The sequence below is a fragment of the Lucilia cuprina genome, chromosome 5 (assembly GCF_022045245.1).
Source record: "Lucilia cuprina isolate Lc7/37 chromosome 5, ASM2204524v1, whole genome shotgun sequence".
NCBI lineage: Eukaryota > Metazoa > Arthropoda > Insecta > Diptera > Calliphoridae > Lucilia > Lucilia cuprina.
In genome coordinates this window covers 17,149,102-17,168,746 of record NC_060953.1, presented here as the reverse complement: position 1 = coordinate 17,168,746, position 19,645 = coordinate 17,149,102, and the positions used below count along the sequence as shown (strand labels likewise).

Below are 19,645 nucleotides of genomic sequence, written 5' to 3'. Positions count from 1 at the left end.
TTATTGTCCGGACTATGGTCTATTCTATAGTCCAGACTTTAATCTATTCTATAGTTCAGACTGTGGTCTATTCTATTATAGTCAACTATATAGTCCAAATTATAGTCTATTCTTAAGTCCTGACTAAAGTCTATTCTACAGTCTAGACCATATTATATACTACAGTCCTGACTAAAGTCTATTCTATAATCCCTTCCAAAGTATATTCTATAGTCCAGACAATAGTCTATTCTATAGTCCAGACTATTGTATATTCTATAGCCCAGACTATAGTCTATTCTATAGCTCAGACTATAGTCTATTCTATAGTCCAGACTATAGTCTATTCTATAGTCCAGACTATAGTCTATTCTATAGTCCAGACTATAGTCTATTCTATAGTCCAGACTATAGTCTATTCTATAGTCCAGACTATAGTCTATTCTATAGTCCAGACTATATTCTATTCTATAGTCAAAATTATAGTCTATTCTATAGTCCAGACTATAGTCTATTCTATAGTCCAGACTATAGTCTATTCTATAGTCCAGACTATAGTCTATTCTATAGTCCAGACTATAGTCTATTCTATAGTCCAGATTATAGTTAATTCTATAATCCAGATTATTGTCTACTATATAGTCCAAACTATAATCCATTCTAAAGTCCTGACTATAGTCTACTATATAGTCCAAAAAATATAGTCTATTCTTAAGTCCTGTTTAAAGTCTATTCTACAATATAGACTATATTATATACTACAATCCTGATTAAAGTCTATTCTACATTCTAGACTATACTATATTCTAGACTATACTACATTCTATAGTCCATACTAAAGTATATTCTATAGTCCAGACAATAGTGTATTTCATAGTCCAGACTATAGTCTATTCTATAGTCCAGACTATAGTCTATTCTATAGTCCAGACTATAGTCTATTCTATAGTCCAGACTATAGTCTATTCTATAGTCCAAACTATAGTCTATTCTATAGTCCAGACTATAGTCTATTCTATAGTCCAGACTATAGTCTATTCTATAGTCCAGACTATAGTCTATTCTATAGTCCAGTCGTTAGTCTATTCTATAGTGCAGACTATAGTGTATTCAATAGTCCAGACTATGGTCTATTACATAGTCTATTCTGTAGTCCAGACTATAGTCTACTATACAATCTATTCTATAGTCCAGACCATAGTCTACTATATAGTTTATTCTATAGTCCAGACTAGAGTCTACTATATATTCTATTCTATAGTCCAGAATATAGTCTATTCAATAGTCCAGACTGTAGTCTATTCTACAGTCTAAACTATAGTATATTCTATAGTCCTGACTAAAATCTATTCTACAGTCTAGACTATAGTCTATTCTATAATGTATATATATAATGTATAGTCCATATTAAAGTCTAAATTACAGCCTGGATTATGCTCTATTTTATAATTCCTTGGATGACAATTTATTCGCTTTTTATGATATATATTGTATTCCAATCAACAAAAGTTTTTCTTAATCAAAAACAGCTATAATTCAATTCAATTCAATTCAGTTGATTTAAACTTTTAGTATTTGTCATTATCACATGAAATGCTCTAACTAAAGATTAAGTGATTTATTTTACACTTAAAGAAAAGGCGAAGATGTACACGAGTCGTCCAACGTACGCATGTAATAATAAAAAATTCAAAAAATATATAAAAAAACTATTCAAGATTGTGCGTAATACAATTATGAGAATTAATCTCAACGGATCTTCAAGTAGTATATAAAGTTAAAAGACAAACTTTCGAAATAATCTTCTGCCTAAAGTTCAAGTACGAATAAAATTAATTTTTGACAATCAATCTAAAACACATAATCAACAGACGAAACAAAAAATATGTTTCCATTTACATGCTGTGTCTTATAAAATAAAATCCACGTTAATCACTAACTACATGAATTATTGAGTGTGTGATTTTAAATGCAAACATTTTAAAAACTTACCTTGATATGAAATGTAACGGGAATCATTTTCGATTAATTCATAATTAGCCTCTAAATTAATCATTTGCTGATGATGATGTTGCTGCTGCTGCTGTTGCTGTTGATGATGATGCTGTTGATGAAATCCCTCAGTGGGATTGTGAAAACTCACCAAAGTGATTAGAAATATTAAGATTTGTAATAACATTTTGTTATTGTAATTAGTTTTATCTAACAGGTGTAGTATTATCATACTGTAAATAAATAAGAGAAACAAAAATAAACAATAGTAGAATTAAATAAATTATGAATAATTGTGTTAAACAATTAAATTTATCTTTTATTTATTACGAAAATTATAATTAGAAGTTAGCAGAGGTGTTTAAATTACTACGTTTAGGTACTAAATTAATTGTTGTTTTTTCTTTTGGTTGAAAATAATTGTTTAAACTACTGTTAGTAACAATTAATTGTTGTCAACAATTAATGTGTGCAACCGGTAGGTTAGTGGTTCGTGTTCTGGTTTGGCTGATTGGAGATGGTGAGTTCGATACCCACTTGAAGCAGTGATTAAGGTGTGCACAACTGACTAACTAACTAACTATCTAACTTACTAACTAACTAACTAACTAACTAACTAACTAACTAACTAACTAACTAACTATCTAACTACCTAACTATCTACCTACCTACCTACCTAACTAACTAACTAACTAACTAACTAACTAACTAACTAACTAACTAACTAACTAACTAACTAACTAACTAACTAACTAACTAACTAACTAACTAACTAACTAACTAACTAACTAACTAAATAACTAACTAACTAACTAACTAACTAACTAACTAACTAACTAACTAACTAACAAACTAACTTACTAGCTAACTAACTAGCTAAAGATCAATGCTATATTAATTCTGGAGTCATATATGGACCGGTAATTATAGACGCTTAATATTAATGCTAATGTATGGATGGATTCAGTATATATATATTGGTATATACGCTAATCTTTTGCAATGGAAATTATTTTTCATTGGTCTCCATCCTTAAGAGGATTGCATTACTTAGAATGTCTAGTAACCATACAGTTGAAGTGGTAAATACTTTTGGTATTAATTGTGGTTCGAAAAGAATAAAATTTCTAACTGTAATTACTGATCTCGTAAAGTTGTTGTTGCAGATAACTCCATGAAATTTTGAATTTCTAAAAGATATACTACAAAGACAGATGAAAATTGAAAGTTTCAGATGGCAGTAGTATCGCAACAAACACAAATCTCCAAAACTTTAAAAGGATCGTTTCGTTATTGACCAAGAGCATATGAAACATGAAATATTTTCATTAATTATTAATTTGTTCTTTACAAAATTTCAAAAGTTTTTATCTATAACTGACTGAAGATTTAAGAATTTTCATAGATTTTTTCCGAAAATCTATATAACTCAGTAAGTTGTTACAAAACTCGATGTTAATGAGTTAGGAACTTCTTGAAAATATATCGTATTTGGAGCTTTTCTTGGATGTAATCGGATATAATAACATCAGATTAAAAAAATAATCTACGCTTCTATTTAGCCTTTTATGAGTTCTTTTACCAGAGTCTCTAGAGCGAATAGAACCCAAGATCTCCGGCCTGATAGACTAGAACAAACCTCGACAACTATGGTGCCTGTTATGCTTTCTTTTTCCAGAGTCTATAGTGAGATTTAAAAACATGATTTCCTTTCTATAAAATGTAAAAAAATATTCCTGATCATGAAAGAAAATCTTTTTATTTTGCCTAGATCTGACTGACACACAAGCTTAGACTAAAGCTAGTTAAAGGTTAAGGGTTTTATTTATAAACTTTTATCAACGAAAGAAACTTTTTAGAAAAATATAATCCACAACTTTGAATGTTTTTAAAACTACAGAAGATTATTTGGAGCTCAAAAAGTCTTATTGAAAATCGATTAAATATTTCCAAAATATTCGTCCTATATGCATCTTAGAATCGTTTTCTGAGACGTTTAAGTCAGATCCGTCGGTCTAGCTGGCTGGCTGGCTGTCCATGTAAAGCTTGTGCGCAAGTCACCCAAGAAAAGTTTATGTGGTACATACACTTTTCTTTTGACCCAAGAACGAAGCCTCTTGAATCGGTCTATTTTTTCATCTAGAATTTTGAGCTCATAAAGTATGTTGAAAGTATGATAAAGGGCTGCGTAATTGAAGATCTAGCCAAATTTCATTAAAATCGGGCTCATAAAGTATGTTGAAAGTATGATAAAATCGGACCTCATTAGCAGCCAACCACTTCAGCAAAAGACTGGAATGGACTGGTGCTCAAAAGTCACTTAGATACAGAAAAAAAATATACAAATATGAATCTATTTTATAACTTTTATCGAGATCGGATCATATTTGCCCCTAGTCCCCATATAAAGTCTCTTAATATATCGGAAATAAGAAAAAATTCCAGATAAATTTTTTTATGAAAAAAACTAATCACATCTAATATTCATAACTTCTGTGGGGTGTCATACGATAGGCCACCCCCGACTATACTTTCTTACTTGTGTTCTTATAAGAATTTACAAATGTCCACCATTTTATCAATTTAGAATAGCAGTAGGCATAAGTATGAAACACTCATCACAATTGGTGTATTAATTTAATCATTATCTAGTTTTCTTTTAAATTACTTTCCACGATCCTCTTCTACTATATTTTGCGCCAATTGTCAAACACTTAACATATGTTAGCAAAATACTGACACGCTTCTCAACCACTGTCTTAATTAAGAACACACAATATTTATCTATTCACATATAAAACTATTCAGTTAATTTACATACATTTCTCTATACAAACACTCTTTTTTATACAAATATATTGGCAAAATTCATTAAAATCATATTAAAACAAAAAAAAAGAAACACTAAAACCGGAACCAACGGATTTGATGTGTATCTGAGAAATACGACAATAAGACTTGAGCTATTGTTGGCAACTATGTTATGTGTTATAGATAGATCTGTTTTAAAAACTTTTGTTTACCTTCAATATCTAATATAATCCGCTTAAGATTGTATAAAGATCATAAAATAAATCCAAGTTTTGAGGGAATTTTAAAGATTTTTCGACAATAAACATTTTCACCATAAAACACAATTTATTTGTTTTGTTTACAACATTTTTGCACAAAATAAAATTTTTTTGTTAAATTTTTCTTTTTTTTATTATAATTTCACTGAAATTTTTTTTAATTATTTTTTATTTATAAAATAATTTGATTTTTTCTAAATATTTCTTTATAATCAAAGTAAATGAACTTTTTCTTATAAGATTTTTTAAACACTTCAAGTTACGAATACCGTTTAAAGATTTTACATAAATTCATAAATTTATATATTTTTTTTAATTATTTTTATTATTTATTTTAGAAAGAAACGCATGCGTTTAGTTATTCCAGCACGAAACCTTCAACAACGAAGCATAAACACGAACTGAATTCAAAATCTATGGGATTCAAACTCAAAACCCTACAGAAAGAGAGAGAGCGTGAGTACGAAATACCATAAGAAAACAGAAACTGGAAAAAAACAACAATATAAACCATACAACATGATAGAGAAGATCGTGTACAAAATAAATTGTAAGTACATTTACTCATTTTTAACTACCAGAGAGTTGAATTGACTCTATATGTAAACAATAACTTCAAAACGTATTCATCAGATACAAATAACATGTATTTATTCGATAGAACGAGTTGTGTGTGTAAAAGAGTAATATGAATATTAACAAAAATGAAGTATAAAATGACAAGAAAAAATTAAATTAAACGAGCAATGTGTATGTACATAACTTTACAATAACAACAACAATCAACTTACTATTACACGAATTTAATGTGAGTACGTAGCGTATGCTCGTTTATATCTAGTATACTTTAGTGACGTAGTAAAAGCTAACATACGTAACTAACGAATAGTTAGAGGATACTACATATACACGGGTACTCAAACAAACGAACAAACACACACATACTCAGTTACAAACATACCTACATATAGATATTACGATCTTCATACGTATTTGGTAAGGTCGTTCCAACTTTTTATTTATTTATTTACTCGTATTCGAGTGTTGTACTACTTGACGCTGTAGATGATAATAATGATGGTGATTATGATGTTTGATGACGATGATAACAATGGTTAAGTATAGCAGTACTTTATAATAGAGTTATTGGAGTTACCAGATGTTATTTAGAACTATATTCCTATTTCTTTTAAATATTGTTTGATATTAAAAATTTCTATTGGCAACATTTGTCATTATCTTCAGGTGGTAGTGGACCACAAAAATTAAATGTTTCTTTTCCTATTTTCAAAAACTACATCTTTGATTACCAGTTCATATTTGCCTAATTGGACGATATGTTGAGAGATTAGTTAGATGATACAGCCGGCCAAAGGCCGATCCATTTGGTTATGTTGCCCTGTTACATACAATACCCCAATCCATTACATGTCCATGTTAAATGTGGACTCTCCATCGTATGCGTATTTATACTAGAGAGAGATGCTACTTCATACAACATCGCAGGACGCAGAAACTCAGTCGCCTTGTCAAAGCAGGACAGAGACAAAGAAAAAGTTCAACAGTTCGTCTTCGTTTTAATAGTACCAGCAGTAGACATTATACGGGAGGTTCTGTCTTTAGCATGACCACTCATAAGGCAGTGCCCGTTAGGATGATTACCAATATATGGAGTCTCATTTATCAAATCTTCACTTACCATAGAGAGCCCATTCTTCTTGGTTTCAAGAATTTGGAATGGTGATTTTCAGTATGAAATTTCGACACCAACTAATGTGTGAATATCGTCTGAGAGAAGACAGGAACTAGTTTTTTCCAGTTCATCAGCTTTAAAATTCCCCGATACATTGGAGTGGTCTGTTTTAGGCACAAATGGTTCACCATCTCGTCCGATATTTTCGAACAAGTGTGAATGCCGTGTAGACACCAGATAAAGATTTTAAAGCAGTTTTACTGTCAATACAGATTGGGATATTTGTATTGTATTTGTATAGGATCTCGACAGTTTACCATAAAACACTCCGCTTTAAAAAACGGAAAATAAAGAAGCCGTGATGGCTTTAACGTCCGCTGAAGACTTGGAATCATCAGTGTTAATTGGGGGATGGAATGTTACAGTAATTGAATGGAGCAGTAATATGTGTTTTCAAGAATATAAATCGTGTTCCCCCAAATAGAGACAAAATCGATACGGTTAGATCTCCAGATCCCATCGATCTAATTGGCGAATTAAAGGCTAATTGTTTGGCCATCAGATCTGCTTAGTTTCGCATTTTCTCTTTTATATGGTTTGTCCAAAGCTTAATGCTAAAGAAGTGTATCACTCATCCGCATACACTTCATTACCATGCAAAATAACCAGTTGTAGTTCACACCAATGGCTTTCCTATATGCATCGCACATCGCAATGGATTAGAATCAAAAATGATAACACTATAAAATTGGCAATGTCAGAGGGTATTTGTTAAACTTCGTTTAAAAGTGATAATAGTGAAGTTCGTTATGTTATTGCAACATGATACGTTCGCACGAGCTCGTTGTCTTAATTGATCATCAAAATGAGACTTTTTGATAGCGATAAACTCTTCCCATGTGAAATCTTTCTTTGGCTCAAGTAATACTCAAGACATTTAAACCATATCGAATGTTTATTTACTCCCTTTGATTTCGTTACTTTCTGAAACTTCGCTCCAAAAAAACCCAATGGTATCAGAGTATTTCTTATTTGATAACTAAGCAATACTTGATTCTGTCAAGTTTAGGTTAAATTGAAACATCATATGCGAAGGAGTATACCTAGGTGATAAGAAAATTGAATTATCGTTCAATGTTCACAAACTTAATTTCCTGAAAGTAGTTTCTTAAAACTCAATGTTCTTCAGGAATGTTATCAAGTTATTTGGATTCAACTTCTGAAAAGAATTTCGATGTTAATGAAAGTGTTTCATAGTCCTCTTCGCATGCTCTCAGTCGGAATTCGTTCGTTCAACTTTTTACAGCTATGTGCTTAGTACAGTAAGACATATAGATTACCACAATACTGTCGGACGAGTTTATTCGGAGGAGGCTTTTTGTCGTTATCTTATTTAAGTAGGTCCATAGGATCTATGTGGTCCTCTCCGTTCTGTTCATTAAGGAGATATTTTTGTTATTTTATTACTTACTATCCCCCAGCAGACTATGATGCAAAGATTATCCCAGAAAGAGAAATATCTTATGGTTTCTTTAAAGTCGAGCATTTGTTAACGCAACATTTACACATCCATGATGGAGAAGTAGGTAGAAGATACTATATCTTGCTTGCCGGATTTGCAATGTGGATCCTGAAGCCCCATTTGTATCTAAGCTTCGAACAGTTTAATATTTTTCCTGTTATTGTAACAAAAGATTCTAACGGTAGTTTGCTTTAATGTTCCCATTGACGATATTTTTCTATCTGGGAGCAATATCTTAGTTGAGAATCATGAAAAGTACGGGTACTATAAAATGCATTACTCTTGTTAATGCATCCTTAAGAATTATTTGCAAAATATTGATTTTTAAGAACAATAGAGAAGAAAATCTTTATCGGGGTAAGTACAGGTCATTGATTAACCAAAACGTCTTCGCCAATATGATTTTTTGGTAGAGGAGTTCCTAGCTTCTTGAACTAAGCCTAAAGATAAAAACTTGCTCGATTTCAAAGCTGACATGACATTTTTATTGCTTCGCAAGTCTATGACTACCAAGCGACTATCTACTTAAATATTCTCTTCAAGGTCTTATTTATAGATTGTTATAATAAGAAAGTAAAGGGGACAATGGAGCCATTCATCTTTCACACATTATTAGAAAGTTCACATTTAATATTCTAGTGTATATTTTCTATTCAAAGGACAGATCCATTTATTCATTTGATTATGTTTTAAGTATGATCCAATAAAAGTCTTCTCTACTGAAGATGAAGAGGAAACTTTAGGACTATTATGATATTTTCTTTACCTAAAAGATTAGATTTTTGTACGATAGATCAGTTTGTTAGAGAATCTGGTTTGTTTTGTACACATAATAAGAGTGCTTGGTAGTTCAAGTCAGACATCACAGAGGCAAAAGTCATAGATCCGTTTTGCTATAACCTCAGATCATCAGTTTGTTATAGATTATGGTTTTGTAACGAACAATGACACATACTACGACTGCTTGGTGGTTCAAGTCGGACATCACAGAGGCAGAAGTCTTGGATCCGTTTGGCTTTAACCTCAGAACTGCTTAAACAATTTCCTACTTCTAAAAACCGATTTTGTTATGAAGGAGAGAGATATTTTTAGAAAATGGTTGTTAGGTTTCCAGTTAGACAAATGGACCACCCACATTTGGTACATGATTTTCAACCCCTGACAAAATGACTACATTGATCTGATAGGAAATACTAAATTGAAATATAATTTGTAGTATGTCTTCCAAAAAAAAAAAAATCTGGTAACCCCTAAATATTGTTGTTTGACCGGCCGGCTGATGACGATGATGAGTTTCGCTTTTGCCGTTTGTTTTTGTGCCTGAATTCAAAGAGAACTTTTTACGATTTTATTACAGAGACCAATGCACATACACATACAACACAACATATGATAGATGACAAACAAATAAATAATGAAGCAAAACAAAACATTTAAACAAACTGACAGACCGACAGACAAACAATTCAACCATGCCAAACATTATACTACTACTATAGGCATGCTTCGTAAATATTCGTATGTTTGCTACAATGCATACAGAAGATACACTCGTATCTATAGCTGCAAGATGCATTCATATGTTTTGGATTTTTAGTTTGATGGACGACTGATTATTTGTATGTAGATTCACGTAAACACACACACACGCATGCATGTGTGCTGATATTTAGAGCTGTTAACCAAACCTTAAAAAGAAATCCCATCTTCTTGACGTTAGTTTCGTATCTGGAACTATAAGTTTATTTCTACCATCATTCGATCATTATCCATCCAATCTACTGGGAAAGATAAATATAAGAAATATAAAACATACACACACACATGTCATTTATTGTGCGAGTGTTGGAGGAATATGGAAGAGAAGCAGGCAGGCAGGCAATCCATTGAACAGGCAAAAATATACAAACAAAAAATGTCATACTTGTTGTCCATATAAACACCATATACGTTTGTATTCATAGCAAGAACATACCAAAATAGATTTGTGATCTTTTTTTGTAGATTTCCTGAAAAGAACCTTTTTTTTGTTTGCAGTTGCTGCTGGAACACATGGCCAATTATATGAAGTGATTATTCTACTAATGTAGCACAGATTCATACATAGAGCTAAGTAATACTAACATAAATAGTATGAACATTCATACACATAACGAAGTCTGTTTTATGATCAGTTGTGTACTTTCATATCTGGTTTACGTTTATGTGGGCTGATGAAATGTGATAGTGCCAAACAGAAAAATAAGTGAAATTTATTAAAATCCAAAATACTGAACAAAATATGTATTTTATTTCCATTTACACTTATTAGAGGGAGTAACTGAGCATAAAGTTAGACAGCGTTGGAAAAATCACGAAACTGGGACTGCATCAAGTAAATAAAAAATTAATGTTTTTTTGTGTGAACTTTGTAATGGAATATTTACATATAGAAATTTTGCAATATGTATCTGAAGATAATGTTACTATAATGGCAGATGTGACATCTAAAATCGTGTTGTTTGTTTCATTCTAATAGTATTAGTTTTTAGAGAATATATGTTTCAAAGAAGATCACGCTAGATCACGTAACAAATTATTTGTCATGGAACCAGATTCAATTTAAATATGGGTCCAAAAATAACAGAATGACAGAAAATAAAGTTTTTCCTTTTCCAAACAATGCAACTTGATAAGTTTCAATAGTAAAGCGTACAAATGGCCTAATATTGGTCTACGAGTACTTCTTTGGATTGTATGTACATCCTCCTATCAAGCAGTTCGACAAATAGTCAATGCATACGAAAAAGACAGTAATTTCCACTAATAGTTAACTACCTGGATGATCGTAATTCGTATGTTTTGGGTCATTCGTCACGAATGTACTCTTTGTAAGCGGGAGCGGAGACAGTCGTCTCTTTACTGTCCCCAAGTAACCTAGAGATTATACTCTTAACAGTTGTGTTTTTTTGTTGTACTTCCGAATGTAGTTATTTTACCCATCTTTTGGAGAAATGATTATTACTTTCTACTAATATGCCACCATCTGGTTGACTCAAATTTATATCTTTCAGGTCAATCGTCACATTATTGTCCTATAGTATTCTAAAGAGTAGACACTTGAAATTTTTAAATTATAGTTCCATTAATATCTTACCAACTGTTGTTTTCGGTCTTTCGTCAAAAAAACTCTTTGTAATCGAGAATGAAGACAGTCTTCACTTTAGTGTCCCCTTTGTAAGCGAGAACGGAGGCAATCGTCTCTTTACTGTCTCTTTGTAGGATGTAGTGTGACGATTGACTTCCTCGTAGGACAAGCCCATGTTAAAATGTTCGGTCACCTGGGTAGTCAGGTGGCTAGTGGCCAACACAAGTGGTAGGTTAAGTGGTCAGTTCGGGACTGTCCCGTCGAACTGCTGGGAACCTACGGCAACCTTCACAATACAACCGAATGGTTAATTGTCTCTGGTGGTAATGTTGTTTCGGCAACGTCTCTCAAATCTGTTGTTTATTCCGATGCCGATGCAGAGTTTACGATGTCAAATCCTTGCGGCAAATAATTCGAATAACCAGCACGACATTTTGTTAAACTGCAGTTTATTAAAATATAAGTTTATATGTCAAAAATACCATATAAATTGATATTCTGAACAAATGATTTGTGGTTATGATTATAGTATACGGATGCATCGTTAACTGGATCATACGGTTGTATATGACCTCTCTATTGGGCTTTCATTTGATCTAAGCCAGTTATCCAAATTAATGTCTAGTAATGTTCTCAAAGTAAATCTTATCCGTGTACTTTACATGAGTACCTTGTGCATAACCCTATTTCTCAGAGGTCTTTCTTAAACACAGTATGAGCTATAGTCGAACCACCACCATTTGAGCAATTACACAACTTAAATCCAACATTTATTTTGTATCTCATTCATTTCTTATCAACTCATTTCCGAAATTTGATTCTCATAGAAATTATATTGCCTTTGAGGAGGCAACTTATTCCAAATTTTTACCATTCTTTAGTTTTATAGCAAACATTCAACAAAAATCACTAAAATGAATGCTGCAGGACACTGATCCCCAGCTTAGATCTGGTTATCTAGTATTGAGTTTAAGAAACTGAAAATATGGTAGAGCCTCTATATACCCTGATTACAATAACACCAAAGAGAGGGCGGTTCGTCAACGTTATATAGCCAGAGAACTTGAATAATGTCGCATTCTATGCTACACAAATCTCGTTTCATTAAGCTACAAATTAGTCAACTCGACTCCCGTCTGGGTGCTCAAAATTAGAAAACTTCCAAAGTCACTTAACTTCTCCACTAATAAAATCCAAAAATTTTGATAATAATTCAAAACGGGTTGATCTCCTATATAAAGCTATCGATTCCTTTTGGAGAGAAGTTAAAAATGTTTCTTAGGAATTGTGAGACAATAGTCGTGAACTCACGTTAATAGGCTTTGAGATTTTAAGACAATATTGTAGATCAATTAATAGACCTCTCGTGTTGATATAAGTTGTAAGAATACTTTCAGACACAAGCCTAATCAAAAACGTCCTGCTTTCCATTATGACTCCTAACTAAGTGGACATTCGTAAAGAAATGAATGTCGAAATTCTATACTTGAACACCGACCATGTTGTCCTTATTTCACGGTGGTCTTTTTCAACCAATGAGTGAGCTTCTGTGACGACTAACCGTCGTCCCATTGTGCTTCTTACTCGCCGGTGGAAATTTACATATATTGAAATACCTGGCCAGTATAGATGCACTTTTCTCAAGTACTTGAGCTATTTAATCTTTGACCATTTATTATCAGTATACTTGCATTAACAACCACGCAGATGGAATGTTGAGCACCTAGAGACGTAACCGGTAGTCGAAGTACGAATCCATTAAATAAGCCGCAGACTTTGTTCTTACTAACAGAAAACACACTGTGGCAAATCTGGTATGAACAAAGTATTCTCTTATCATAACTGGATCACTTGGTATCACTTGTATAAGATACCATGGTATCACACCCATCACACTCATTCATCCGACACAACTCGTGTCCTGTTAAAACTGCCAGCGAACTCCCTAGCAAATTCTTTCATTATTTTAATATAGTGATGAATTTGAAAGTATTTATATAACACATTATTAATAAGACATTATTTCAGTATTTATATGTAATCAGAATGATAGGTAGTAGTTATTGAAAAGTGGGGTTAATAGATAAGTGGTTACAGTTGCAAGTAGCATTAAGTACGGGGACGCCGTACTCAATATCTTTATAACCTGTTGGTTTTTGGCCATTATCGAACTGAAATAACTAGTTATTCATGCACAAAGTACTTACTTAAACTTTGCTTTAATATTACTTGCCCACTTACCGGGTAAGTTTGTTCACTATATGTTCATTCTAAGAACTTTCCAATCAGTATTAATGAGGAATGTAATTTCCGAAATAAAAATCATTCCCACTATACTTGGATCTAACATCGACGAATCCCTGACTATGGGAAAGAAAGTGCTCCAGAGTTTGTCTGTCTTTTTCCCATGTTCTACATGCATCTAAATTCGTACAGTCTATTTAGAATACTTACCATCATACTAACCTCAAGACTTTCTTATTTTGGGAAGATTTCTCGTCTTGTTTTCATCATGGTCATCACCCCTTAGGATTTTTGTGATTCTATCCACCGTTTCATTATTCCAAGAGGCCTTACGGTTTCTTTCATCCACATCCATTTTAAGTCAGTTTTCGTTGCGCCGTTTGTCAGGTTAACTTCCTCTAACTCTAACCTTGCCTTTAAAGCTATTACATTCGTTTTTTCGTTGACGACTACGACCGACCGACGTACCCACGACAATCGGTTCTTCGCACAGGAACGACTCGGAGTTAAACGAACAACGACCTAGGATTGTCAACCCAGCTACACTGACTGTACACGTGTCGCTGCTACAACAACAACTTAATTGCCTTCCGTCTGTTGGTAAAAATATAAAGTCTTATGGGCGTCGTATTAATTCTATTCCAATTTACACATTCCGTTATTTTTCGGACTTTTGCCAGGAAGCTTGTGTTATTATAAGTGGTATATTTCTGTTTCTGGGTCTTCAAAACTATTTTTAAAGAAAATTATTAAAAAATTGAGATGAGTAATCTTTGAATAAATAGAATCTGTTTATATGTTTTAACTGCTTCCGATTAGGGCCCCTAGTTTACAAAATTTCAAATACATATTTTGAAAATATGAAATTATTACAAATATAAAACTTTTCAATAAACATTTGTTTAAATATTATAACGGTAATTGTTTCTAACGGAAGTCTAGACATATGGTGGCCATCTTGATTATTTATAATTTAACAAAATATTTGCTTAAAAAAATGTTTTCAAAACTCTCAAAAACTAATTTTTATATAAAAAAGATAAATATAAAAATTTTACGTTTATAATTTATGTGGAAATTTTAAACAATAACATATAAATAAAACAATAACAACAATGATTGATTAGTAATAAATTATAGTTTAATTTTCAATATATAAAAAAATGTTTAATAAACCTGTCATAATTTCTCTGCCTTTTTAACACCTCTGTTTTGGTAAGAACACACAAAAACTCATAAATTTTTGTAACAGGTTTCAAAAACATAAAATTTTGTTTTTAGAATACAACAAGAAATAAGATTTACAATAAAAAGATTAGAAGTAAATTTACATAAAACAAGTACTTTTGTCAGGAGTTTAAATAAATAAAAATAAAACTGAAGTCAAAACCACAAAAATCTTTAAGGATTTTGAAAACAGATTTAAAATGACACTTCTTTCTAAAACTATTTTCCAAGGGAGGGTCATAAATTTTATGAAAAATTTACACATTTTTTGTTAAGGAAATAACAACAACAAAAACATATTGAAAAGAAAACCATAAAATTGAAAATTTTAAAGCCACTGTTTTATGAATGTCAAAAAAAAACATGTAATAAAAAATCTACCTGAGCGGCAATTTAGTGGTCACAACAACATGATAATGATGGTTGGTAGTCGTCGCACTGATCACCACTCTAAATGTCTAAGAGAGACCCTTTAAAATTGATGTTTAGTATACTCCTTTTCATTTATTTGAAGAACAAAATCTTTAAGTCTGACTGTTTGTTTGTCATTCGTTTAAATTTAATAGTCTTTAGTTGGTTGTGTCACTAAATTGTCAATATCTTTTGTGTTTTGTTTTTTGTTGTATGTCAGTAGTATCTTGTCTTGTCAATTGTTTACTTATTTTCCCTTAAGCTGATAATTAATAATACCGAGAATCTTATATGAACATACAAATATTCATTCTGATTCTGTTAGCCCAACATTTCATATACAATTTGTTTTGTTATAAATTTAAAAAAATCTTTAAAAATATCTTTTATGTCGTAAAAGAAGACAGACTACCAGCTGTGCTTTCATACGAACCCAATCCTCTTAGTCCACACAATAGAGAGATCACTAAAATGTCTTATATATAGATTCGACATTGGTAGTTGTCATGTAAAACACGTGCCTTTTACCCTGATTTTCATTTTAATTGTCTTTAACCATATTTTAACTTTTTGGCCAAATTTCTCAAAATACAGCAGATATGCAGGGGTCTGTAGTACAAATATGTTTTGAATTTCAATTAATAGATAATTGTTTTCTAATAAAAAAATGTCTAGTCTTTAAAATTCTACTAAAAATATGTGTAGACTTCAATTGATTAGAAGTGTACGTTCAAACGTTTTGCAATTTCTTTGAAATTATAAGGGACCCTCAGTTTTACTAAATAGCAGTGACATTTAGGTTTAAAAGAAATTTTGTGTGGTTTATGGTTAATAAGTACAAGGTGTTAACTTGGGCGTCATTATGCAATTTGTCAGGGATTTTGAAGAAAAGTAAGTTAAACTAAAGGTGTGACAATACTTTTATACAATACATACAAATGTATACATATGTATATGTTTTAGAAGAGGTCGAAAGTTCAAGCTCATTTCAAAAACAAGTAGGAAAGTATAGTCGGGCATGGCCGACCATATAATACCCTACACCATGAGTATATTTCTAAAATTTTTACTTATTATAACATTTTTATTTTTTGTAAAGAAACTTTTATGTTAAATATTACCATAATTCCAAAATATTTAAGAAATTTATTGATAAAAAACTAAAATTTATAAAAAGGCCTTATATAGGTCAAATATGGGCCGATCCTCGGTAAATTTGGGAAAAGGATATATTTCTAAATAACAGTTAGTTTTCTTGAGTTTCATTGCGATACAAATGGTTACATGTCAATTTTAGACGTTTAAGTCATTTTTTGAAGTGGGGTTTGTATGGGGGCTAGGGTCAAATATAGGCCGATCCTTACGTAAATCTGCAGTGTCATTTATACTTATATAAAACTTATTTGTGACAATTTTTAGAGAGATAGCAGAATATTTGACGTAATTATGGCATAAAAATCGGGAGGTACGGTTGTATGGGGGCTGGGTGAAATAATGGACCGATTTCAACCATTTTCAATAGGCTTCGTCCTTGTGCCAAAATCATCAAATTATCTTGAAAATTGCGGCCTGTACCTTGCGCACAAGGTTTACATGGACAGCCAGCCAGCCAGCCGGACAGACGGACGGACATGTCTTAATCGACTCAAAAAATGATTCTGAATCGATCGGTATACTTTAAGGTGGGTATTGGACCAATATTTTTGTATGTTACAAACATCAGCACAAACGTATAATACCCTCCCCACTATAGTGGTGTAGGGTATAACAATCTGGAACTAGTGGTTATCATATTCGAAGAAATAAACCTATCGGGCCTGTGAGAAAAAGTAAGTTAAATTAAAGGTGTGACTTCGATTCTCCGTGTGGAGTTGTCAGTTCTTTCCGTTAAGTCGTTTTATTCCAACGAGAAAAAATCGATATTTATTATTCCAGTAAAAAAATGATAAGGAAATTGCTTGCAAATAGTCAAGTAGAGTCGACGGGACTTTGTTTTGACAAGACCATTTCAGATGTAGTATTGTATAGTATTAACTCCAGCCAGTGGCATTAAGGAAACTCCTTCCTTCCTTTTCCCTGTGATTGCAGCTACAACAGTTATATAAGATCCAGCCTATAGCCTTGTAAATTCTCAGGATGTCATTTAAATTAGACTCATATATCTCACCAAGTTTACATATAAACTAATTGGCAACTGAACTTTTCTCTTAATGGCTAAAGCAGGAAAGATGGATGATCGTCTCCTTCCCCTGTCTTTGCAATGGCAACAGTATGAGCCGAATGGTATATACCGTTATTACTGCTATCAACATCAATATTTCTTACTATTTAGGATTCTATGTGGTCTAAGTAATAAATGCGTAAATGGATTTGAATAAATATGGCCCCCACTGCGCTTAATATATTTAACGACAGCCAGATGGCAATTAGGGCAATATCAGGTGATAGAACTATATCTAAAACCGAAAGCTTTAACTGAATACTCTCCCAGCCCACTCGGGAGTAGTCGGAAACGAAAGGGGGAATGAAATAACTTTAAAGGGAAGGGACCTCGAGGCAGTTAACCTGACAAACAAAAGCTGATGATGATCCTATGGGGTGACCCTGGTGAGAGCAAGACGAAAAATCTCCACAAAATGAACAAGTCTGAAGTTAGTATGATAGTACGTATTCTGAGTGGACACACAGAATTACGAGCACATCTATGCAAAATTGGACGTGCGGATTCAGACGTATGTAGAGCAACCGGAGTGGACAGTGAAACTCTGGAGCACCTGTTTTGTCACTGCCAGTCATTCATCGAAGTTAGATCCAAGTATCTTATAAGTGATGTCATTCCTGACTAACACTGATAGGAAGATTCTTAGGAATTACGTTCAGAAAACTCAGTCAGTAATAGACTAAGCGTTCATTTGTAAACTCCAACATTATTTTTGTTTTTATTGGACCAGTACTAAGGTGATGACTCCTTGTTGGATCTAGAAAAATAGGTGAAGTAGGTTTGAGGACAGACAGTAGTGTTTGAGGACAGACTGTACTGTTTGAGGTGTGTTACTTAAGAATATGCGGTTATCGAAATAAGTTGCTTAATTTCAGACAAACACATTCCATTTCCGAAAACCGATACACTTGAAAAATGTTTTGAGTCCAGCGGACATTGCACTGTATTTTCATGCCCAGATATAAGAGTTTCCGATTCCTTAATATTTACACCACATTGTGGACGTTAAAACCGACTGTGTTAACATGACCTCATTCAGATTTATTCATATTTTGCATCATTGCGCTGTTATCGATAAAAGAGTTGATAGAATTGGAAATTTGACATATAAAGTCAATTATGAAGATAAGAAGTCAGATATTTTTTACGATTTATATGGATTCTTATGTAAGGATTGTGGCTATCGAAGCAGGTCTTTAATAAGTCTACGGGCACTTCACTTCTTCTTGGCTTGAAGACAGTTTCTGATATTTACCTTTTAGTTTATCGATATATAGCTTTGTACGATCTCATCAAGTGTTTCCTCAATAGCTCAGTTGTAACTACGTAATGTAGCAGTAATTCCATTGATTTTCCTAAGATACTCGGACAATTTCCATGTAATTCAAGAAACAAAAACAAAATTTTGTGAGAATTTATGAAAATGTCTTTATCAATAACATTGACTTTTCTTAAAATAATAAGTTTTAAATTTATTCATATTCCATACAAAATACCACACGTCCATTTTACAAAATCACGGATCTGCCATTAATATAAAATTTTATTACATTTTTGTGACTTTTTAACAATTTTCAAAGTTGAGCATAATAATTGTTTTGTTTTCAAAACAACTAAATTATTGTTATCAGCAAGTTAAATTGTTTTAAATAAAGAAAAAATCAAAATCAATTAAAGCAAAAAAACAATAAAATAAATTTTTCATAGAAATTTACCAAAAAAAAAAAAAACATGAAAATTATTAAACAAAAATCTATACAATTTCATTAAAATTTTATATGAAATATTATAAACAGAATCATTACGTAATTATACTGAAACATACTCGTTCGTATGTGAAGGAAACGAAAAGTAATAATAATTAAATTTTAATTTTAGTTTAAAACAATAAGAAGAGGAGCAAAATACATAAATTTCAAAGTCTTAAATAAATTCTCATTTAATGACCCAACAAAAAAAATTAAAACAACTTTATTTTGTTTTTCTTACATTTACAAAAAAAAAAAAAAAAAAAAAAAAAAAAAAAAAAAAAAAAAAAAAAAAAAACTATAAATTTCTACACAAATAATGATTTTGTGTTTTAATAAAATCATGCATTTGGAATTTAAAAAAATAATAATGAAATTAAAAACGAATATCAAAAGTTAAGTTAGAATTT

General features: G+C 31.8%; 1 protein-coding gene across 2 annotated transcripts in view; it reads right to left on the bottom strand.

Moving 5' to 3' along the window:
• Positions 1-5,430, bottom strand: part of LOC111681411 (semaphorin-5A) — a 36,080-nt gene extending 30,650 nt beyond the window's left edge. Inside the window, exons 1-2 of one of the 2 annotated variants that reach the window (XM_023443180.2) lie at positions 4,995-5,430; positions 1,972-2,204 (exon numbers count right to left, since the gene is read on the bottom strand). In XM_023443180.2, coding sequence (XP_023298948.2) covers positions 1,972-2,203 — 232 coding nt within the window. In that variant the 5' untranslated portion in view covers position 2,204; positions 4,995-5,430. The remainder of the gene's footprint in view (positions 1-1,971; positions 2,205-4,994) is intronic. The other variant, XM_023443181.2, reaches the window with a different exon arrangement.
• Positions 5,431-19,645: the final 14,215 nt, after the last annotated feature.